The sequence below is a fragment of the Heptranchias perlo genome, chromosome 41 (genome assembly GCF_035084215.1).
Source record: "Heptranchias perlo isolate sHepPer1 chromosome 41, sHepPer1.hap1, whole genome shotgun sequence".
Classification (NCBI taxonomy): Eukaryota; Metazoa; Chordata; class Chondrichthyes; order Hexanchiformes; family Hexanchidae; genus Heptranchias; species Heptranchias perlo.
In genome coordinates, this window is record NC_090365.1 from 11,836,064 (window position 1) to 11,861,318 (window position 25,255).

The window sequence follows — 25,255 nt, forward strand, 5'->3', positions numbered from 1 at the left end:
AAACTTCACACACTTACTAAGCTTTATTGTCTAGGTTTAACAGCAGGGAGGTGATCTTATTGAAACATATAAGATCCTGAGGGGACTAGAAGGGGTAGATGCTGAGGGGATGTTTCCCCTTGTGGGAGAGACACAGTTTAAAAATAAGGGGTCTCCCATTTAAGACGGAGATGAGGAGAAAATTTTTCTCTGAGGGTCGTGAGTCTGTGGAATTCCCTTCCCCAGAGAGCGGTGGAGGCAGGGTCATTGAATATTTTTACGGTTGAGTTAGATAGATTCCTGATTAACAAGGGAATCAAAGGTTATAGTAGGTAGACGGGAAAGTAGTGTTGAGGTCACAATCAGATCAGCCATGATCTTACCAAATGGCAGAGCAGGCTCGAAGGGTTGAATGGCCTACTCCTGCTCTTAATTCGTATGTTTGTATGTTTAACAGCAGTACATTATTTTGGAAAACCAGCTCTGACAGCTGGTGTTATGGGCCCAATTCAAGGACTGCCCCCCTACTAAATTTCAACACTTTGGCACGTACCCATAGTGCGTGGAGCTTGAGGAGTGAAGAAGACAGATAGATCACTGACCTGGCCAGACTACAACAACTACTGTGAGCCCTCACTCTCCTCTTTCAAAACCTTTTCACCCTCGTCTCCAACAAGTGCAAGGAGCTCATGGACTTCTTTGTCACCAAGATTTAAACCATTACTTTAGCTGCCTCTGCTGATTCCACCCCTTCACCTTGTCCACCAAGCCAAACCTGCCTTAGCTCTGAACCCCACCACCGCACTCCCCCCATGATTCTTTACTTTCTCTCCTATCTTCTCTCATGTCCTCTCCAAGCTCATCATGTCCATGAGTCACATGCCCTGCTCCCATGAAGCCATTCCCACTAAACTACTGAATACTCAATTTCCCTTCCTGGTCCCCATGCGAGTTGGGATGGTAACTGATGTCCTGTCCCCCTCCCCGTTAAAACCTCCGTGATCACTCCCTCCTCAAAAAATCTGCCCTTAACTCTTCTGTGTGAAATCTACTGCCTCATCTCCAACTGTCCTTTTCTCTCAAGCCCTTGAACATGTTGTTGCCTCTCATATCCATCCCCATCTTTTCTAAAACTCCATGTTAGAATCTCCCCCTCAAGTTCCGCTATAACACTCTACTCAAAGTCCCAAATGACACCCTCTCTGACTCATTTTCCCTTCTCGTCCTCCTCTAACTCTCTGATGCCTATAATACGGTGATCACACCATCCTCCTCCAATGCCTCTCCTCCATGGACTGCCTTCACTTGGGTCCAATCTTACCTATCCACTTGTAGCCAGGGCATCTCCAGCAATGGCTTCCCTTCCCACCCCTATACCGTTACCTTCAGAGTCCCCCAAGGATTTATCCTTGGCCCCTTCCTCTTCCTCATATACATTCTGCCCTTTGGTGACATCATCTGAAGACACGGGTCAACTTCCATATGTTCACTGAAGACACAGCTCTAAATCTCCACCACCTGTCCTGACCCCTCCACTGCCACTGTGTTGTCAGACTGCTTGTTTGATATCCAGTCCTGGATGAGCCACAATTTGCTCCAGTTAAACTTTGGGAAGACCAAAGCCATCATCTTTAGCCCCCCCCATGCCACTCATTCTGTTGCCATTTCTGGCTGTGTGTCAGGCTGAACCAGACTGTTCACAACCTCAGTGTCCTATTCAGCCCTGAGCTGAGCTGAGCTTCCAACCCCATACATTCTCCGTGACAAAAAAAAGCCAACCTCCACCTCTGTAACATTGCCCTCCTCCGCCTCAGCCCATTGAATGCTGAAACCCTCATTCATGTCTTTGTCACCTACAGACTCGACTTTTCCAATGCTCTTCTGGCCGGACTCCCATCCTCTACCCTTCATAAACTTCAGCTCATTCAAAACTGTTACCCTCATCTGATCCCGCACCAAGTCCACTTACCCATCACCCCTGTCCTTGGTGATCTACATTGGCTCCCGGTCCCCCAGTGGCTTCAATTTAAAATTTTCATCCTCATGTTTAAATCCCTGGGCAGCCTCGACCCTCCATCAGCCCTACAAATTCTCCCCCCAGAACACTTGTGTTCCTCCAACTATGGCTTCTTGTGCATTCCCCTTTCCTTCATCCTACCATTTGCGGCCATGCATTGACTCATCTAGGCCCTATATGCTGGAATTTGCTTCCTAAACTTCTCTGTCTCTCTACCTCCTTCTCCTCCTTTAAGATCCTCCTTAAAACTCACCTCTATGGTAAAGCTTTTGGTCACCCCTCCTAATATCTCCTTCTTTGGCTCAACGTCTACGTATATATTTATTTATGTCGTATAACAAGAGAGTTGGTTTGCAGCGTTCAAATATCCAAGTCCAGATTGGTAAGCCAGTGGATAGCTTCAGAAGCGGCTTGAGTCTGAGATGCTGTCAGAAAACAATTGAAGCGAATACTGATTTACATTGTGGTCCAAAGTTTGCGTATGACGTCCGCAGTCACGTATGTGCGTTATGTCTCATCTTTCAGAGGTATACGAAATGGCCACGTTTGCCATTCAATGTTCTGCAATAGTTCAGCATGGACCAGGTAGGTTTAAACCTGGGAGTACTTTTGCCGGGTTGGTGATTAGATATTTGTTTGGGACATTACTATTGATCCAGAACTCTTTCCAATGAGCCTCAGGACACTAAGAGCATTATCCAAATCCTAAAAAGGCTTGCGAGATTTCAGGCATGCCTTCAGAAGATTCTGGTGGTCCTCATGAATTGGTAAATTCAGGTTGGCCACGGTTCGATTGTACGCACGAGATGCATGTGTGTCCCTCCGGATTTTAGGTGGCAATATATGTGCCACTGGACAACCGTTGAGTAGGTGTTGATTTTAGTGTTGCAGTTAAGATTCTTATGGCGTTAAGCTGTGTATCCAGAGTTTTGGTATGTGAGCTGCCCACCTAGACCCAGACTGGTGTGCAATATTCAGCAGTCGAGTATAGGGATGCTAGAGTCGCTCTGCGAAGTGTGTGTACATTGTCACCCTATTTTGTGCTCAAGTTTTTGAGCAAGGCTGGTCTATGCTTTTACCTTCATTCCTGTTACATGTTATTGATTAATACACTGAATGTCATCAAAAGGCTGCTGGACATCGAGTTTGTCAATCCCCCGGTATGATTAGCAACCTGAATTTTTCTTTGTGTTAAAGATGTTATATAAATACAAGTTGATATTGTTGCAGTAGAATCATATTCATTCTTTGAATGATATCAATCGTCTACACCCTACAGCCACACCTATTTGTCCCACAGGCCTTGCAGATGTATAGTTTTGAGGGGAGGGGGAGATTATTATTAAGTGACTGGTTAGTTTCAGTTTAGTCTCAGATCAAAATGAATTTTAAGCAATTACACAGGTCCTGGAGCTTCATTGTGGGAGACCTTGTCTAACTGTATGACAACATTTTTATGTGTGTGTTCAGTACATGCTAACTTACCAAGCTAAGCTATATTCCTATGTTGTGAATAAGACCGTAGCAGGTAAGCAATTTGTCTTTTTATTTTATAACAACAAAGTTTGAAACTAATCGGCCTAGTTAATCCTTCTGAATTTGTCTTTGATAATTGAAAAGTTATAACTGTTTACTGGTACACGCTCAGTACCTTTCAGTTTATTATTCTTAGCTGATTTTTTTTAAGATTTGTATTTTTCCGAATAGAAACTTAAATTTCATTCAAGTCTTTTCAAAGAGTTTTTCATTGAGCATGCTGAATACATTCCATCGTCATCAATTCATGCTTATGTGTCAAGTCACTGCTGGTCCACCCTTTCATTTTAATTATGTGGTTTCATGTAAAGTTTGACTGCGTCCAGTTATCTGCAGGTACTTGGCTATTCACGTTAGATGTTGTCAGTGAAATAATTAAACGGTAATAAGTGATGTTGTCCACATGTATATACTTCCTGATATTATGCAGGCTTGATCAATAGAGAGGCTCCCGGCAGATAGTAGAAATTGGTGAAGAGGTTCTCATACTTAATCTGACACTGCTAGTTTTTAAGTTAATGCTTGGTTTCTTGAAAGTGCACACGTAGATAAGACACAAATTTTTCCATTTTAAAAATGAGATATTCTTGAGGAAAACGCAGGTAGAGCAAGTCCTGCTTGCCTGCAGCCCTGACTTAGGCTGATCTTTTAATTCGGAAGTTAAGTAATGAATTCTACTTGACATTCAAGTACTGAACGTCCAGATTACAATTGTTTATACTACTTGCTGAAGAAAACTCAATTAAAAGCACTCATTTGTGCTTTTAGCTGGTTTTTGAGAACTAAACCCCTATTTTGACAGTGCAGATAGTTGATGTTTCACTTTAATTGGTAATGTCATTATTCCCTGACACAATTCATTGAACTGGTATTGAAAACAATTGACTGCATTACAAGATGTGTTGTGGAAAAACTTTACACCTAATAAAATTATTTTTAACAGCTATCATTGAATAAATAAAATACTGCTTGCATCCCTGACCATACTTCTGAGTCTCTCTCAATCTTTGCATGTAACACAGCTACTGTGCTGCCCTTCTGAGTCCAAATTCAAAATAGGACAATCTCTGCTGTGGCTTTCAGACAACTCCTTGCTCTTCCATCAGCAAACCAGAACTCAATAAATATTGTCAACAGTTTTCTGACTTTAGAGTTAAAATTTAGCATAGGTCTTATGGACGTAATATAATGTGGACAAAAATATCTGAGCCTTCTGATATTAATTGGTTAATATTTGTAGGGTACATTTTTCAATTCTGGCATACACACAGGATAAAAAGATGTACAGAGATACTTGAAAAATTCAGGTCCTATACCAGTAATCCAGATTTATGCAAACTGCTACATTTTATTTATTTCACTGCAAAACTCTGATGTTGTATATTTGGATATCTGCGAGTAACTGTATGTTGCACTAGCAGGGCTGCGTTATGACAGATTTTAAATGACAAACTGACTTTATCTGAAACCACGAGTTTATATGCTGCTCTAGATCTGATTAGAGAAGTCACAATATAAGAGTGTGGCTTGGTAACTACAGTACATGTCATCTTTCTGTATTTATTGTTTTCCAGCAAACTGCATTTAACAAAATATTTATGAAGGTGGTCAGAGAAAAAAAACATATTTTGGATCAGTATAACTATTGTGGCTTCCCCACTTGCAGCAGTTCACAGGAAATAAATTGCCCTAGTTTTTAGTAATTAACTGGCCAACAATCTAAAATATCCAATGACCATTGTGTCACCATAACCACTATTTCTGGCCATCAGATATTTTACCTCACAGATTTAAGTTAATTGGACGTATTGTAATAGCTGTTTTGTTTTAGATCACTGTGTCACCAAAGTTGCCGTTGGCCACTGGAATAGTGGGAGAGGGGTGATAGTCCAAAAGTGGTGCAAATTGAAAATAATATACTTTTTCTGCTTTTCATTTTTTATCCACTATGCAAGCCTCTTGATCTGGACAAATGGGTATGTTTGTGTGTCTGTACTGCTCTGTGGTTTTGTTGCTGTGACCTATATTTAAACCATTTTAAATCCCTTTTATAGGTGATTAGCAATCAGTGCATGAGCTCTAACACATTTCACTTCACCTATACAGGCCCTGTTCATACCTTACATAAAGATCTCATTTCATTGCATTCATTTTACCACAATATGTTAAATTCTTTCTTTCCCCTGAGGTCCTAATTCAAAATGGTGTCAATGTTAAATAAGCACACGGTATTTCACAGGAAAACTAATTCACTTCAGGTTGTTATTCCTTGTAGTTTTGTTCAAGAAAAGAAGTAAAATCTCAATGCATAACCCGCAAAGAACAATTTCTTAACCTATTACCTCAGTTCCTTTTTTAATCATAACTATCTTGACCTTTTATCTAGTTTATGTTCAGATTGTAGGTGTCTGGTCTTCTCTGCTTTTTCTGGTCATTTCACTACATTTCCCATTTTTGCTACCACTAAGAAAAATATCACTTTACAAAGTAAAAGGTGCTTTACTGAGGTTAGGAATGAGGATGGAATATCTGGTAATGCACTATACCTGATCGGAAGCAAAGTTACTAGTAGGGTTTCACGCCTTATTCCAGCAAATTTCTTGATTCTTTCAGAAGACATTGGAAAGACATTAAAGGGGAATGTCACTCTGTCCGGGAAGTCATTTCAATGTATAATACTCCCCACAACAAAGAGGATATTTTGCTACATCTTCTCCCTGAGAGGAGATATTTACATTTCAACAAGTTAGAAAGCAGCTGAAGATAGTCACGACTGATACCTGTCCAGATGTATTTAGCGGGTTCCTATTCTTTTAGCTGCTGTTGAACTTGGTAGAAATTTGCATCTGTTCCACACCTGGATCTAACTCCTAGATGCTGATCCTGGTGTTCAAACGTATCTCAGTGGTTCACTACTGGTTTGCATATGGTGCTATTTGCTACAAAACCTCACTATATTTGAACAGGTACCTTCTAGTCTGGAGATCTTTTTTACTTGAACTGTAAACCTCTCTTCTCAAGGATGATTTATTTTCCTCCTCAATTTTGCTGCCTTATTTTCTTCTCTCATCCCTCCTTTCCTGAAGATGGAACTCATTGTTGGCATCAGTGCGCATCTGGCAATTCACCATATAGGCAATGGGCTGTTCAACCATAGGTGCTATCAAAGCTAAGCCTGATCATACCTTTGCCTGTTACTTACATTGAAAAAATTGATGCAAAGGATTCTGCATGCCCATCAGACACAGGAATTCCATTTTTTTGTTCCTTTTTTCCTTCCCTTGCCTGTATTACTGAGATAAATGACAGAACCTTCACTGCTGTCTAGGTCAAAATTGGCTACTCAGCATAGACTAGGGATTGAACCTGGGACCTTCAGATACAGTTGGATAAAGCAAAGCCATTTTTGAGACACAAAATCAGGCTGTTGATTAGTAATAAACATGGTTTCAGTGCATATCTTCCAGTTTGAGTCTTGAAAGAATGAGGTTGAGTTTGTAATTGTCTCCTCTACTAAACTTAGATTTTCTATGTAAGACGTCACTTTGACGTAGAGGCTGCCTCTGTAGCTGGTGAACCCGATACCAATCATTCTTTTCCACGCGGTTCCTCTCTAGTGACAAGTGTCTTTGCTTTTCAGCAGTTCTTTCATGCTGGCCCTGACAGGGGAGGGGGGCTTAAGAGTAAAGCAGTCATAGTTCTGGCACTTTGATCATGAAAGCAATAAGAATCATTTATCATAAATTACCTGCATATCAACTCTGAAACAAAATTGGCCAACAGATAGAATATTGTATTTAACACCTTTCTTTATCACATTCTCTAGTCTCAAGTTATAGATATTCAGAATTTATTTTTGTCATCTTTCAAAGTCAGTTTCTGCATCCTTTGTAACTGTACATTGAAAATACTTCTATTACCCTCCAAAGAATGATGTTCCTCTTTAACACCACATCTCCATTATCATGGAAGAAAGCGATGATACGAATCAGAAGATTGAAGCTCCTAAATTTAGATAAGAGAATAATGAATACCTCCCAAAAAATGAATTCCCTCCTTTGTTCAATTCAATTTATGCCTGAACTACTTTGACGTTTAGATACTGCTGAAGCTTGTTGCTGGACTTCTTTTTAAAAAAAAATTAACTGTTGACATTTTTGGGAGCCAAAAGCACATTCACACTATATTGTGAACACACTTTTTTCACTGTAAAGTTTTTTAGACCATTTTTTTCCCTTGCTATCCAAATGCGATAATGAGAAATTGCCACAATTTAGACAACACTGTATTTGGCTGAACAGGGCCACTTTTCCTCCCCAGTGTTACAACCCTTTAGTAAGCCAAAGGTCAGTACACACCACATAAAAACAGATGCTGGTATAAGCACATTTTAAGTGCATTATACAATTGTATGCCATTACACTCAAGGCATACATCATATCTAAAGCCAAATGCATGACCTTTTATGGCTGCTCTACCAATCTAAAATACTACTTACCTAACTTGCAGTAGACACATAGAAATGTTAATACTAAGACATATATGAGCAGCACAGTAGAAGATATGAATAAACTGTCTGATTTTATCTGGTGTGTATTGTATATTTTCCCTGGTTAGTTGTTTTGTGGTGTTAGCATAACCTTTTACCTGGTAGCTAAAGAGTTACTTAGCTAATACAGATTACTAAAGTTAAAATAACATGATTTAAATGTGAAATGGATGTTGTTGTGATCTGATAACACCGTTACTTGTAAAATGGTGGAGTCTGCATTGTTAATCAGGTAGGTAATTTGTATTATTATTGTTTTATCACAGCTCAGTAGTTGAAATCAGTAATTTAAGCTGTATTCTCTCTTGATTTTGAAACCATTTTATTGATATTTGCATTCATTGTAGATCACTTCCAGTCAGTTGTTACATTGATTCTTTACAAATCTGTTTGGGAAAATAAAAAAATATATGAATATTTTGAAGGGCATAAGTAATGTCAGTGAGCATCTACAAACATGGCTTATAATACAGATAAAGCTCTTGGAAAGGTTGATTTATGTGCTAAATGAATAATGCTTCCCCCCCTTTTAGGACATTTTATATTTCTTTTTGTATTGTTGTATAAACTCTTTATTATTCCCACAGAAACATAGTGCCATAGCAAGTAGATTCATGTGTTTCTGAATTCTATAAAGAAGTAATGGGGACAAAATAAATGTATTGATACATTTGTATCTCTAACTTGCCTCAAAAGCAAAGAATTACTAGACCAGTTGTCACTAAGATTTCAATAAATATACCCATATAGTCTATTTTATTAGCAATGAAATCAGCAATTTTTGGGAATGAAATTTGGCAGTAGCACAAAATGGGCAGTAGTGAATGGGCTGCCTGTTTTAAATCCTCTCCGATTCTCTTTACTAGTGAAGTCAAAGGAAAAGAAAATCAAGCAAGGTGTAAGACGGGCTGCTAATTTGCTGTTGTCCGTTTTGCGCTACTGCCAAAGTCGAATCTCGACCTTATATGTTTTAAAAATATGTGTCAACATAGAATTTTGTATCGGACTGATATCTGTGGAAAATTCAGGATAGTATTGAAACTGATTCAAATACTGTACACAAAAATAGCATCCTACCATAATGGTAAAATGAAACACGCAGGGTTTGATTGCAAGTGCATTAGGATAAATAAAACTTGCTGACTTATTACACATCCAAACCTATGAAGACAGCATATTATTCCAAAGTAATAGTATTGACAGGAGTTAAAATTACTTTTTTATAGGACTGGGTAATACAGTGAGCCAGTGCACTGTCCTTTTTAGTCATAGAGCCTGGATTCATCCCACACTGATGGGATGCAATTCTTCCTTTTCTGCTGGCTGTAAGTCTTATGAAGTACATTTTGCCAGTTTGAATCCTGGTCCTTGAAAGAAGGCCAAACAATGTGATAGTCCTCATCTCTTTAATAAGCCTGTAGCAAATAGTTAATTTGTCATAAGTAGCGATTCAGAAAATTTGAGTGTTTCATTTCGATCCTAATATTTTCATGGGTCTACAATTCTGTTACTGGGATGAAGAGTTAGTTTTGGTAATGTAAATATGAGAGACCATCACAGGAACATTGGGGGAATTTTAACCCCCCCTCCCCCATGATGGGCTGGAGAGGGTTAAATTGGTAAAAATGTGAAACCTGCCGCAAATGTGCCTACTTTTGGTTTTACTGCGGCAGGTTTGGGGGTATCCGCGTAACACGCTCTGGAGAGGCAGGTCAGTGATTGCAATATTTAATTGAGGCTGTGTTCCTCAGATTTTGGCAGCCATTTGAATTTAACAGCTGCGGGTTGGGTTTCCCAGGGCTCGGCAAACCGGCAACTGAAGAGAGGCGAGAATTACCGGCTCCAGCAGTTAAGTGCTTCTCCAGCACTGCTTGCGGTCCAGGAGGAGCAGGAGTGCTTACCCCCCAAACCTTCTGATGTGATCGGCCAAACCCTCGCGATCTCTCCCCCACGATCTCTTCCCTTTCCCCCCCCCCCCCCCCCCAACCCCCCGATCTCTCTCTCACTCCCTCCCCCCTCGCTGTCACGCTCTGAAGCAATCCCCACACGGACCCCCTATCTTCGCGATTACCGGGGACTGTCCCTAGCAGTCCCCAGTTGCTGCCTTGTACCGCAGTCTTTTCCACCCAGCAGCCGGCCAGCCTCTCAACCTGGCTGGCTGCCAGGCAGGAAACGGAATAAAAAAAATTCTAATGTGGTCCTGCCGTTAATTTTGTCAGGGCCTCCGCGTTCCCGGTATTTCCGGGTTTCCCGGTCGCTGAGCTGCGCTCCCTCCGTAAATATCGGGGCCATTATTGTCCTGTCATCCCAACTGAGCCGTCTCAAAGTAAAAATGCCTCTATTCAAATTCCAGATTATTAGCTAGTGTTGTACATTGTAGGGCTGTTTTTCCGATTTGTACACTACTGAGAAGGTGAGCGGGGTGGGGTGGTGGTTTGAGTCTCGCCCAAATGCCGTTTGTGTTGGAAATCACAGGTATGCTGCCCATGATTCTGTGGCCCCCCACTGGTGGTACACATTCATAAAATCAATCCCGTTAATCTGTTTGCAAGTCAGTTCAAAGCAATTTCTTTGAAAATCTGTTTCCCTTATGTATGCAGTTGCAGATCAAATAGCATTAGGCAAAATCATTGTGTGAAAAATGTCAAGTACCAATGTTATTTACAACATCCAACTTGCTACTTAGAAAAATTCACAGTATTTATAATTGAGCTGCACAAAAGTATTTGAAGTACAATAAGCAAATTAATTACAACTTTAGTATTTTCTCATTCTATAATCTAAACAATTCCCTATTTGTGTTCTGTCTAATTAATCCCATGTAGATTATCATGGATCCTATTTTAACATAGTTTTATCCATAGGCATGTATAGATTGGTGATCCATCAAGCCATGTTTTTACACCATTAAGCTGCAATTTGCTTCTGTTCATTTACAAAAAATGCTGACATCAGGAAGGCTATAATCAGAAACTCAGTCAGGAAGAACTTGTGCCTGTTGCCAGATCGCTGAGCACCTACATAGTTTTACTGAGAACTTCTGTTAATGTTAAATAATTTTAAATGAAAATACATCCAATCCACTTCATACCTCATTTATATGTGCTTGTCACTGTTTTCTCCATTACTGCAGAAACATTTGAATATGTCTGAATTATGAGTTAATCTTTTATTCTTCCTATGTTCAACCTCCACATACAGTAGGATATTAATCTTCATCCACTAATAGTCTGTAAAGCGAGTTTCAAAAAAGGGAGTGTCCCCAGGTGATTTGGCTTGGTGGATTGCAGGCAATATCCTACTGCATGTAGGGCTTGAACATCATTTGAAGAATGAGGAAGACCATGCCAAAGGTAGGTAATCTATAATTTCTCTCTCACCTACTGAATAATGCCTCCTGTTTATGGTGTGCTCTGGTAAAAAAAAAATCTTGGTGCACTATTTGAATTTAAAATGTCATATTCGGCAGATGTGTCACATTCACACTGCTGATTCTCAGCATGAGTTCTCCACAATTGGAATATTGATTTTCCTGCATATCAATGCTGCCTTTCTTGTTATGTTGTGTTCTGTGATGTAAATATAGGATTAAAAAGTTGTATTTTGGAAATGGAAATGGAATTTTCATGACAGACTCGGCCGTCAGCTTGCCACTCTGCAATCCTGTCATTCTCTGAAGTGATTTTACAGGACGATTGATTTGAAGGTTACAGATTGAACCACCTATTGAGCTGAAGGCTCAGTTTTAATAGATTCATGTCTTGTACTGACCTTTGATTGTCCATATAAACAACAGAGGTCATTTTGCTTTTTTATTTTACTTTTAAGTACATCTGGTACTCTTTTTACATTCTTTTGGTTTTCATTCCTTTTTAGTTCTGTTTCTAGCCTTTTTTTTGTTTTTAAAATACCTCTTAATCTTATGACCGGAGTAATGTTATAAATTGTGGTTTGTAAATTGGGTAGGATAATTAGTAGGAAGTTTTATTCTAGGATTATGAAACATGCTTGGATCAGAACAAGCTTCCATGTTGTAAAATGTGTACTGGATAAGTATTTGTTTCAGCGCATTAGGAGTGTGGAACATAGTGACTGTTAATTAAGTTTGAAGTAATTCTGTTGATGGCAGCAGTATGTTACAATCCATGCTTTCTCACAACACCTTTTCTTATATACAGCACAAAGACTGTTTCCAAAAACAGAATTGCATTTCCCATGAACTGAAATTTGTATTATTATGCATGATGCGAATGGAATAGTGTGCAATGGGACTAACAATTACCCTTTTATCAAGATATGATATGCCGGAGACCTATATGGGTTGCACACCATGGTTTCTTGTCCACTTTCAAAGATAGAAAATACCACACTGTCAGGCCATTGTGTTCAGGTTAAAAGTAATAGTTGAGTTTATTTGTCAATGAATACAGCAAGTATAATATTTGACTTGTACAATACATAAATTAAACTGAAAAATAAGAGTTCAAAATTTTTCCAAGTTCTTTTCAGAATCATCTAACTGAATCTCGGATGAAGGTTACATGACAAGGATGTGCATGGTGCCCCTTTCAAAGCCTCAATGTGGAACCAAGCAGTCAAACAAAACTAAAAGCTCTAAGAATGTCCCACAGTTCTCATCCAGTTCTTCTGACAGACAGACAGACACAAATTTCCTTTGAGACATAGATCAAAGTGATTCTCAATAGTCAGACAGTCATGATATTAATAACACTCAAGTAGACAGGGTGTGAATAAGAGCCCATAGGCTGACGATTGTGTTCCTTCCTCTGCATACAAAACAGTGCACATTGGAACTTTGATTGATATGAGATTCCTTTGATGGCTTAACAATATAAGGCATTTTGTCCCCTCTCCAGTTGGCAACCTTGTATACATTAACATTTCAAGGACATGAGGTAGCTTTGGATACCGTATTCCGTATTAATTTACGTATACAGACAACAATACCACTGAGAGGAACTAGCTAGATGGCTCTTTTATTTCCATCTGCCCCTGGCCCCCAAGATGTCATGATGTGGAGATGCCGGTGATGGACTGGGGTTGACAATTGTAAACAATTTTACAACACCAAGTTATAGTGAGATGGCGATGTCTCCATACAGCTTGGTATCTTCAGACAGATGTAGATGGCGATGTCTCCATACAGCTTGGTATCTTCAGACAGATGTAGATGGCGATGTCTCCATACAGCTTGGTATCTTCAGACAGATTAGTATATTCTTTATCCCAGACATCAAGTCATAGGGATATTTTTTTTAATTCAATTACCTGGATCCAATCTTGAAATTACAATGTCTTTTATTTAAAGTCATATCAACAAAAAAAATGTCATATATACAGCATATATTAGGATTAATTCTTTTCACTGGTATTCTAGTTTGGTATGTTAAGTGTTGATTTATGAAACTGATAAATTTGCCCTTTTTATGTGCAGTCTTCTCAGGGAGGAGGCCATAGAACCCTTTTGTATGGTCATGCTATTCTACTCCGACATTCCCACAGTGGCATGGTAAGTAATGGGAATTTGGACAATGATACATTTTTTTTAAAGTTCCATTTTATCCTTTTTTTTAAATCATCCTTAAAAGGCTTTGCTTTTCTCTTAACAAGGCATGCAAAAGGCTTAGTGAAATGCATTGCGATCATTTGGTGGGAAGAAAAACTTATGGAATAACTATCCATTGCAGTGTCGTTTCTCAGCAAACCTAAACATTTAGCTTTTCAAAATACCTTCATGACTGCAATGTGAAGCAATCATTGTATGTTTGCAAAGCATTAGCACACCAGTCTTTTGGCAGATCTATCCTTACGTTGGGAAATAGAAAATGCACTAAAGTCTGACCTCATCTTTAGGGATGCTATTTCATCTGTAGTGTTTTCCTAATAGATTTAAGGGCATCAGTCAATAAGTTATTGTAATAACATTTAAGGAAAAAATATAAAATAAATATGAAATTTCATAAAAAGAGTGTACTTTTATTGTGGCTTTTGGAGGACATTTGAATGGAGCATTCACCCCTTAGTGCGAGGTCATCTGTTTAAACGCATAAATCTTATGTCTGCCCACATTTATAATGGAATTACCTATGTAAACTTGCCATGCTATAATCACACCACCCTTCCAGTGGTGGGGCTGTGGCACCTCAGTTTTGCTCCTCAGCTTGTACTGCAGACAAACTTCTATGCTCCAACCAACTTTACTTCTCTGCTTCCCAAATTGGTGTAAGTTTTGCTGTTGAACTCTAAATAGTAATATCAAATAAAAGTATTGTACAGAATGGAAGACTTTAAAATGGGAATTGAATTATGTTTGCCCTGGTCCAATTATCTCCTTCCCTCTAACCCTGTTTCACCTGAGGACAACACTTGTTGTTGACTCCTATATGTGTGTGTGTGTCTTTTAGAACTCTTGGTCCTTTTGTGTGGCTGCAGTTCTAGCTCTAAAGTTCTGTTCATAGGTTTATAACTAAAGAGCTTATAATGAGAATGAACGTAATTTCAGACTTGAATTTTCAGTATTTCCATGATAGTAGTCGTAACTCTTATCTTCATTTTGCTTCCAGTATTTATGTTGTTTGACAACCTCAAGGTCTATGACAGACAAATTATCCTTTGATGTTGGACTGCAAGAAGATGCTTCAGGTATTTTTGAAGAAGAGCAATGTTTTAGTTGGTTCGCTATGCCTGTTTTATGCACTAAGGGGTAGAATTTCTGCCAGGAGGCAGATTCCCCAGTCGTCCACCATAACTTTGGCAGAAGATCAGTGGAAATCCTGGAGAAATGGCAAAATCGGCTATTTACACTGTTTCTCCGGGGTTTCTGCAGTCTCTTCCCAAAGTTATGGTGAAAAATTGGGAGAAGCCCCATGGAAATTACTGGCATAAGTGTTTATTTGCAAAAAAGGAAACATTTCTGGATTAGACCTATTGCTTTGCTTTAAAAAAAGTACTGGTAATGTGGCTTCCTAAGCAAAAAATTAAAAATCATGATTTACAGATGATTTAGTTTCACACCTAAAAGATAATGATCTTTTATTTTTAGTGAGGTCTGCGTACCCTTGTACATAATGTATTTGTGTGACCATGTTTACTCATTATAAAAGGAGCATTAGTAGGGAGAATGCAGTTAACCACATTAATCTTGTTCAAGAAGGCGACTCACCACCACCTTCTCGAGGGCAATTAGAGATGGGCAATAAATGCTGGCCTCGCCAGCGACGCCCACATCCCATGAACGAATAAAAAAAATCTTAATCTTTCAGAGAAAATAGACAAGGGTAGGGAGGGAGGAGTGTGACGATTTCTGTTTTTGTTTAAAGTCTTTTTTAGAATAAAGGATGGGAGTTGAGTTTATTCATCTATAAATTTTTCAAAATGTTCAATTAATAAACTCTAAAAATACAAGAGAATTCTCACCATGAAACTAGTTACTGATGTGATATATGCAGGAGAAGCTTGCTGGTGGACCATTCATCCAGCCTCCAAACAGAGGTCTGAGGGTGAGAAAGTACGTGTAGGTGATGACCTCATCCTCGTTAGTGTCTCCTCTGAGAGATATCTGGTGAGTATATGCTAATATTTGTCCTTTACAGAATTCAGTGCAAAGTAAACTTTCGGGACACTTGCAACAATGTCATATTTGTCTTGAGTGCAAAGTAGAAATGGCTGAACACAGTGGTGGAACTTTGAGGAATGTGGGCATATTTGTCAGAAACATTTAGAGGAAATAAGCTGAAAAAGATGCTTGGATTTCCAGCAGTGTTCAGGACAGTGGTTTAAAAGTTTCATTTTTTTTAAATAACTACATTTTAAAGTGAGTAATATTGTAATGCTAGCATTACCTTATCTCCAAAATAGTATAATTGTCACCACTGAACTCAGGCCTATGCACTGCCAGAACTATTTAATATTGCAGCTACCAATGGGGATTTCTGATTTCTTGCCATAGCAGTACACCAGTAAATCATACTCCATTAATGTTGGAGAAATTAAAACTAGCTGATTGGCTAGCCTCCTCCTAAATATTGTTAATGTAGTATATTGTTAGTTGTGGTATTCGAAAAACTAACTGCACTGCATCTCCAGAAACCTAAAATAAACATTTATTTTGCAACCATGATCTTTAGTATTACATAGGAGCTGCCAAACAACTCCCTAGATTACCTGTTAAATGAATACTGTGTATCAAGCCCTGAGATCTACTGGTATCAATAAAATAATAATAAAATATATTCAGCTTATTATAAAAGTACATATTTTTTATTTTATAATTCAGGCTATTATAAATTGTTACTGTTTATTGATTCCTCAAATAAACAAACACCGACTATATTTGAAATCTGAACTGAATGCAGCAATTAAGTGCAAAAGCATTTATAATTTCTGTCACTATTTGAAGGCATTGGAAGTAGAAAACTAATTGACTTAGTGTAATTCTTCTCATTGCTTTCAATAGATTGTGAAGCAACTATCTTTATAGTAATGCAAACTACAATATTTACAACAAAGTGAAAGTAAATTGCAGAGCTCTGCACCATGGAGCACAGAAGGTTCATTGCTTATTACTGTGATTGCTTAATATGAAAAATAGCTCCTCTCAAGTGAAGTGTCCTGTGGTGCAAACCATAGAAAATGTGATGCTGCTAATTTGTCTAAGTATATCCTCTTTTCTCGCAGCATTTGTCTTATGCCAGTGGAGATTTACAAGTGGATGCCTCCTTCATGCAGACACTCTGGAACATGAACCCTATCTGTTCAGGCTGTGAACTAGATGAAGGTCAGTAATGAAATGAAACATGTAGTCAGTGGCCCCCTTCATTACTGAATTAAACTGATAACTCAAGGTAGGTACAAACACTCTTAAAATTAATGTTTTAAACCAGTGGGCTCTAATTGGAACTGCTTGGTTACCAAGCCAACATTGTGGCTTGTTCAATTTTTGATAGTAGAACACAAGAACCAAACACATTTTGATGGGCAACACATTTGAGAAAATGTTTCGTCTTAGGTTGTGCAAAATGTAATCTAGATCAGTCAAAAATTGAAGAAATGTCCTTGAAACTTTTTTTCAAACATACTCTGGATTTTTAACAACTTTCATGTGCTAATCAACTTGCCTGGAAGCACTTGGATTATATAATGCTTTGAAAGCAAATATAACAACCCAACCAGATGTTGAGTGGCTCTATTTATTCTGACTTAAGGAGCCCATGCTACTTGGGGAGAATTTCTAACTGCCAGCATGAGAATGTAGATGTTTTGTGGAAAGAGCTAGCTAAATTAGGGACAGAGCAGCTGTTGACTTAGTTGACAATGCTGACATTTTATAGTTTAAATCCACCCACATTGAGGTCATAATGGGAATCATGGCAGTGCTTAAGGATTATTAATGAATGCATATGGAAGTTGTGTGTAATCACATTTCCAAACACCTGTTCACATTGTTCACAAATAAGATTCATCTTGTAACATCATAATATTTGCTGATGATTCCAAACGGTATGACCAGGAAACAGCGATATGCAGATTGATGCTATTTAAAAAGACCTGAACAATTCATAGAATAATACAGCACAGAAGAAGGCCATTCGGCCCATCGTGCCTATGCTGACACTTTGCAACAGCTGTCCAATTAGCCCCACTCTCCTGCTGTTTCCCCATAGCTCTGCAAATTTTTCCCCTTCAAGTATATATCCAATTCTCTTTTGAGAGTTATTATTGAATCTACTACCACCACCCTTTCAGGCAGTGCATTAAGCAAAGTCATTAATGATAGATAGATTTTAATGTGAATAACTAGTGTACATCTTGAAGGGTAGCAAAGGTGGAAAACAATTTGAGAGCAATCATTGAACATTTACTAAATGTACCAAGGCATTGTAAAACCATGATCAACAATGCCAATTGGGAACCAAGAAGCATTTCAATGCAATTGATAGAAAACCAAAACAGACATTTTAATCTTGTGTAGATATCATTGATATGGTCTTAGAATATTGTAGTCATATTTACAATACTGTATGCAGTTTTGGACACCCTACTTTCAAAATGATACTGATGACCTAGATAGGGCTCAGGGAAGAGCAATAGAGATGATTCGGAGACTTTAAGTTATGAAAAGAGATTCAAATAGCTCAACGTCTTTCATTAGAGAAAAGGGAAGATTGAGATAGCACACAACCCAGATCTTTAAACCGCTGAGAGTATGTGACAAAAAGAGTATTTTTCTCTCTAGCAACCATGTGGATGAGGTGGGTGTAAAACCAGCGTTACACCCGATCCCGTTAGTTTCCTGACGGGTGAGAGGTTAAAATTACCCTTGTGCATATTTCTTAGCTTAAAAAACAGGTTCTTTTCAGAATGATATAACCTTCAAAATGTCTTCTATAAATGTAACCTGTAGTACAGACTTTTGTTCTTTTGACTCTACAAGAAATATGTAAGAAAAAAGCCAATCAAGTCAGCACAGTCATTTACTATCAGATGTATGAACCTGAGTAAACAGTCACCAAGGACACCTGGTGCACTTGACTGTATATCAAAGGGTTTTATGGCTGTAGAGATCCAACATTTTTGCTGCACCAGTTAGCAATGGTTTTGCCTTGCTGTACAGACGTAAAGGCAAGACTCAACTCTATGGGTAGGATGCCTACGTCATTTTGAGAGACCAATTAGTAGGGATGAGATGGCTACACCCTTTGCAGGAAACATTTCTCTTTTTTTAGAAACGTTTACAAAGCCAATGAAAAGACTTAAACTGAGAAGTTTGTCTGTTTAACACTTTCATGAACTGGTTCAACGGTTTTGAGTTTTTTGAACTGACTTCAATAAATCACCATTCAAAATCTCCAGTTGTGAATTCCTTCTCCATTGTGATCTCTGGGATCATCAGCAAGCAATGTTTTAGAGGATTCTTCAAGATGACACCGGGGCAGCCCTGGATTCTGATTAGGAGGTATCTGAGCCAGGAAAGATTAGAACTGGGTGAAATTGTGTCCTTGGTCAGTACTTACTTTTCCTGGATCAGAGACCTGATCAGAATCCAAGACCACAGATAGGAACATAGGAACAGGAGTAGGCCATTCAGCCCTTCATGCCTGCTCCGCCATTTGATAAGATCATGGCTGATCTGTGATCTAACTCCATATACCCGCCTTTGGCCCATATCCCTTAATACCTTTGATTGCCAAAAAGCTATCTATCTCAGATTTAAATTTAGCAATTGAGCTAGTATCAGTTGCCGTTTGCAGAAGAGAGTTCCAAACTTATACCACCCTTTGTGTGCAGAAATGTTTTCCAGTCTCACTCCTGAAAGGTCTGGCTCTAATTTTTAGACTGTGCCCCCTACTCCTAGAATCCCCAACCAGCGGAAATAGTTTCTCTCTATCCACCCTATCCATTCCCCTTAATATCTTATAAACTTCGATCAGATCACCCCTTAACCTTCAAAACTCCAGAGAATACAACCCCAATTTGTGTAATTTCTCCTCGTAACTTAACCCTTGAAGTCCGGGCATCATTCTAGTAAACCTACGCTGCACTCCCTCCAAAGCCGATATGTCCTTCCAAAGGTGCGGTGCCCAGAACTGCTCATGGTACTCCAGGTGCGGTCTAACCAGGGTTTTGTATGGCTGCATCATGACTTCTGCCCCCTTGTACTCTAGTCCTCTAGATATAAAGGCCAGCATTCCATTAGCCTTATTGATTATTTTCTGCACTTGTTCATGACACTTCAATGATCTATGTACCTGAACCCCTAGGTGCCTTTGGACATCCACTGTTTTTAACTTATATCAATCTATAAGATTCCTTTCATAGTTGCTTATAGATGTCCTAAATATAGAGTTAGCAGAGCCCCTCTGGCTGGATAGGAGAAATCAAGAATTGTGGATTTCCACAAAAACAGAATATTTTTCAATGTTTTTGTGACATTACTTAGATTAAGGAGTGCTTTATATTGAAGTTACTACCCCTATACTTCGTTATGATGTAGTTTGAGCCCAAATTATGGAATTTCTTAACAAACCTGCGTTTCTTTACTTTAGCCAGTCTGTCACCAATTAATATTCACTGATATTCAGGGTTAAACTAATCTACTGATTTTGTCTTTGTTCAAGCTTTTTTGGGACTCCACATATCTCATATTTTATGAATAGCACTTTTGGCAGCTCTGTCCTTTATCACCTGATTGAATAATTTTATGAAATATATAGTGATTGCATGTAAACTTAGTTACTGTGGGGTCGATATTCAAGTGACCGCTTTCATCAGGTGGGAGACAAGCAGAGTGAGCCCGCTGCCCGCGCGATGGAAGCATTCAGATACCAGAACCGTTTTCATGGTCAGGTCATATTTGCATTATGTCAGTAAGCTGATTGCGTTTTGGAACAGCTGAGCGATTTAATAGGGGCAGAAAATTTGGTGGTTCCGGCGTGGAGCAGGTAAGTTTAAAGGGGGAGGAGGGGTGCGGAGGATTGTGCATTGGTTTAGGGTTGGGAGTCAATTTTTATGGGGCCAGGAGCAGCAATAGTTATAAAACTGTTTGAGTTTGGAGAGTGATTCTCACACACACACACTACCTGTTGGTACTTGAAAATTGCATCGGGCTCCTATTGACATTATAGGACCCCAATTTGCATTGGCTAATGAGTCTTCCAACTCTTTCCGCTAGGTGACTGGGCTGCCCATTTCAAGGCCCCCACCAAAATAGGTTTAAACCCACATGTCGGTGGGAATGGGTCATAAATGCTTTGTTGCCATTTTCATCATGCTGACGCCCTGTTCCCGCCCGACAAGGGGAGGGAAATCGACCCCTATAAATGCTATTTGATTTAGTTATTTCTTAACCAGAATTCACTTGCTGGAGTATATTAGTGCTGTAACAAAGCTGCTTTATTTACGCATTAGAATTTGCAGATTTGGAGTCAGCAAAATACTTTGGATCACAATCACAAAATATGGTCACGATGCATGAGGTAGAAAAGGTTTGGAACATGAGCTTTAAAGCTTTGAACCACATCAACATGATCAAGCCTTTAACACTTACTCAAAAACTAATTTTCTTGGTACATAAAAATCTATACAACCTTAAAACCTAGAAGAGGAGAGATATGTTGAAATGGCAGTTTCATAATTTTCAGAGGAGTTTATGGTGTTTTCTTTATATCTATAGGATTCCTGACTGGTGGACATGTTCTGCGCCTCTTTCATGGTCACATGGATGAGTGTCTCACAGTAGCAGCATTTGATCAGGGTGAAGATCAGCGCAGGTCAGTTTATCCATCTAGTTCCTTTCACTCTTTTTAAAGGTTCTATTTTCAGTTGTAAAGTTTCTCTTAAGAGCAATAAAAGTATCTTTCTAAAAAAAATTCAGAGGCCTTGGGTAATAGTTTTTTGATAAATGTGCCACTTGGTGTGGCACTGGGCCATAAGACCAAGAAGACTGCAGGTCAATCCCAGGTTTATGATTAGCTCACTACTCTGAGCTGGGAAAGCAGTGGGGGTACTACAATTGACTTAGAATCATAGAAAAGTTACCTCACAGAAGGAAGCCATTCAGCCCATCGTGTCCGTGCAGGCCGAAAATGAGCCACCCAGCCTAATCCCACTTTCCAGCACTTGGTCCGTAGCCTTGTAGTACACGGCACTTCAGGTGCACATCCAGGCACTTTTTAAATGAATTGAGGGTTTCTGCCTCTACCACCCTTTCAAGCAGTGAGTTCCAGACCCCTGCCACCCTTTGGGTAAAAACATTTTTCTTCAGGTCCCTTCTAATCCTTCTACCAGTCACTTTAAATCTGTGCCCCCTGGTTATTGACCTCTCTGCTAAGGGAAATAGGTCCTTCCTATCCAGTCTATCTAGGCTCCTCATAATTTTGTACACCTCAATTAAATCACCCCTCAGCCTCCTCTGTTCCAAAGAGAACCTATCCAATCCAGCCTATCCAATATTTCCTCATAGATACAATTCTTCAGCCCTGGCAACATCTTTGTAAATCTCCTCTGTACCCTCTCTAGTGCAATTATATCCTTCCTGTAATGTGACCAGAACTGTACTGGCCTAACCAGTGTTTTATACAGTTCCAGCATAACCTCCCTGCTTGTATATTCTATGCCACGGCTAATAAAGGAAAGTATTACATATACCTTCTTAACCACCTTATCGATCTGTCCTGCTACCCTCAGGGATCTGTGGACATACACTCCAAGGCCCCTTTATTCCTCTACACTTTTCAGTATCCTCCTATTTAGTGTGTACTCCCTTGCCTTATTTGCCCTCCACAAATGCATTACCTCACACTTCTCTGGATTGAATTCCATTTGCCACTTTTCTGCCCACCTGACTAGTCCATTGATATCTTCCTAAAGTCTACCGCTTTCCTCCTCACAAAAATTGGCCGTGTGGTTGATCGTATTCGTTTGCAAACTTCAGTACCTCCATGCTCGGGAGAGGAAATATTGTGTCCAGCTTCTGTATCTGCTTATTGTTCAGTGACATCCTGCTGGAAAGTATGTGTGTGAAAGGCAAATGAGGCCTGGGTTGAAACGCAGCCAAATAGCTTGCTTCCTTCTTGCACACACTTGGTACAGTTAGCACCTGTAGTACTGGTATCCCAGAATTACGCCACCAATTTCAAGGCTAAGGGTGAAATATCAGATGGAAGAAAGAACCTTTTGTCAGAAACTTTATTGGAATATTTGTTTATATAAAAAAAATTGGTTGATTGTGTGGCATTATACTTAAGATAATTGATTCATTGCTGTTTTTGGCAACTCCACTTGTAATGAGGTCTTGTTTTTGATGTAGGAGCAATATCTTGTGGTAACAGAATATACTAAATGAGAAAAACTAACATACCACCTTGATTGCCCCCAGTTTCCTAATTACAGAGCATTATGAAACATTACTGGTATTTATATATGGAAAAGTCTACTGGGGATGGGAGGGAATTTAAAATAATGCCATATCTGGCATCCTCTGCCTCGTTGATAGCTTGGTCTTGGTTTTCTCCTAGTTTTATTAAGCGCAGCTGTTACAAATATTACCTTTAGAACTGAAACTAATAGCTTTGCCATGTTGACTACGGAAATAATTAGAGCACTCTCAGCAGAAATTTGATTTCACTGCTGATATGAGACTTGCTGCTCAGTGGCAGTCAGAATTCATACGCCTGTTGTCACTGCTAGCTACCCCACCTCAAGAGAAGGTTAATCAGTTCAATCTTTATGTTAGGTGTTAACAGGCACTATTGTATAAAATATTTGACTGTTAGGGAAAGAATGTTGGGTGAAAATTCAGCCTGTCAGAGTGTGTTGCTTGACCCCCAGAAACATGTCTGAGAAAGCTTGACCTAACCTAAGTTGTTTCTTTTCTAAGCACATGGCATGCATGTACTCAAACAGTTTAAAAACTAAATAAAAGACTGTAATGTATTATTTTTTTCACCTTCCCTTTCTTTGGTCTCCCGGTAACATGCGCCACCACTGTGGAGAAAGCAGGAATGTGACCTTTTCGTAGGCCTTTAAATTGTCGCTGGGCCACTAGGAATTGCATACGTGTGCTGAGATGACTTTTCCTACAAGTATCTTTCTTCCTGCTAGAATATGTCTGTCCTCTGCTCGTTGCCTCCAGTATTGACAGAACTCATTGCGTGGGAAATTTTAGACACAAATTTGAACAAATGATAAAGTAGCTGATGAGGATATGTAGTCATAGGGCTTCCACATAGATGATGCTATTACCATATTTGTTCCTGTGTCTGCTGCTGTCAATAGGAAAATTATCCCTTTGTGTACAGACATAGGTTTGCAGTACTTTTGTTCCTTACTTTGATTTTTTTTTGCATAAAATTGGAAGCAGTGTGGTGATTTCAAAGTGCGATCAACAAATATGAATAACAAAGGAAAAAGGATACAAGAAAAATAAAGTGCATTGAACTAAGTTGGAGCAAGAAAAAGTTCTCGTAATTAGCTGACAATCGATAGTTACCAGATCAACAAAGCCTACTCGACAACTCCAAATAAAAAAAAAAGCTACCTCTTGAAATCCCTTAGAAAAATACCGAACTTTGTCAGTCATATTACATGTTTTAATTATGTGAATAAATTACATTGTGAATTAGTTTCTTTTTTATGCCCTTTAGGTTGGTTCACTATGAAAGTGGTACAGTGTGCAGCCATGCAAGGTCCTTGTGGAGACTGGAGCCACTGCGCATCAGGTAATGGGATTGGGCCTGGCTTACGGAAGTGTTCCAGGTTCCACATCATTTTAGGGGAAAAGTCTAAATTTGGAAAAGCTTGTATAATTAGATTAACAAGGGAAGAGTAGAAACATAAAGTAATAATCAATAAAATAGATACTTAGAACTGTGACTTGAATGACCTTTTCTTGAAGTCTTTCAAGTTTAATTTTACAAATTGTAGAGAATAGAATTGTAGAGCTAGCTAAATTAATCAGGAAAACATTTTTTAAAGAAATAGCTAATAAGCACAAATATGGAGTATATTTGGTCTGTTGGTAATTTTTATCCTGACTTACTGTCTTGAAAAATGACAATATTAAGGTTAATTTTAGACACTGCCAATATAGATTCAACATGTGCTAAATGTTTCATGCCAATTGAATAATAAGACCCATTGAGCCAATTATTACTGGCAGTAGAAGGGGATTCAGTTAACTGAAGTCTAGTTGAATATTTTGTTTATTAAAGTGGCATATTCCACCAGTGTTGTAAGTCACATTTGGACATTTAGCAATGCTAACAGACATGATTCAAGTCCCATTATGTTGAAATACTAATCCAGACATAAATTATTCTGACAAACTATATGCATTTACCAGGACTACACTTAAATATCTAAAGATGCAAAATTAGCATCCTTGTTAGGAATCCAATGACAACACACCTACCTAGAACTGTGAATCTGTGATTGTTTTGCCAATGTCTTACTAAATCCATTATTTAAAATGGAAATGCTACTGTTTAGTAACATAATTTTTATTTTTATACCTTTCTTCATAGTACATTCCATTCTCATTATGACGTGGTCCTTGAGAATCAAACAGTCCATGTGTTGTAATGAATCTCCTATACTATAGTATAAAATGTAAATTGGAAAATCTAAATGCCAGGATCCGATAGCTAGATATGAGT

At 38.8% G+C, this 25,255-nt stretch overlaps 1 protein-coding gene across 1 annotated transcript in view; it reads left to right on the forward strand.

Annotated features, from left to right (window-relative positions):
• The window catches only part of LOC137305875 (ryanodine receptor 1-like), a 38,824-nt gene extending 13,643 nt beyond the window's left edge, over positions 1-25,181 (forward strand). Inside the window, exons 4-10 of the mRNA XM_067974810.1 lie at positions 13,537-13,611; positions 14,666-14,744; positions 15,551-15,663; positions 16,779-16,878; positions 21,274-21,370; positions 24,245-24,319; positions 25,124-25,181. Of these exons, the coding sequence (XP_067830911.1) occupies positions 13,537-13,611; positions 14,666-14,744; positions 15,551-15,663; positions 16,779-16,878; positions 21,274-21,370; positions 24,245-24,319; positions 25,124-25,181 (597 nt within the window). The remainder of the gene's footprint in view (positions 1-13,536; positions 13,612-14,665; positions 14,745-15,550; positions 15,664-16,778; positions 16,879-21,273; positions 21,371-24,244; positions 24,320-25,123) is intronic.
• Positions 25,182-25,255: the final 74 nt, after the last annotated feature.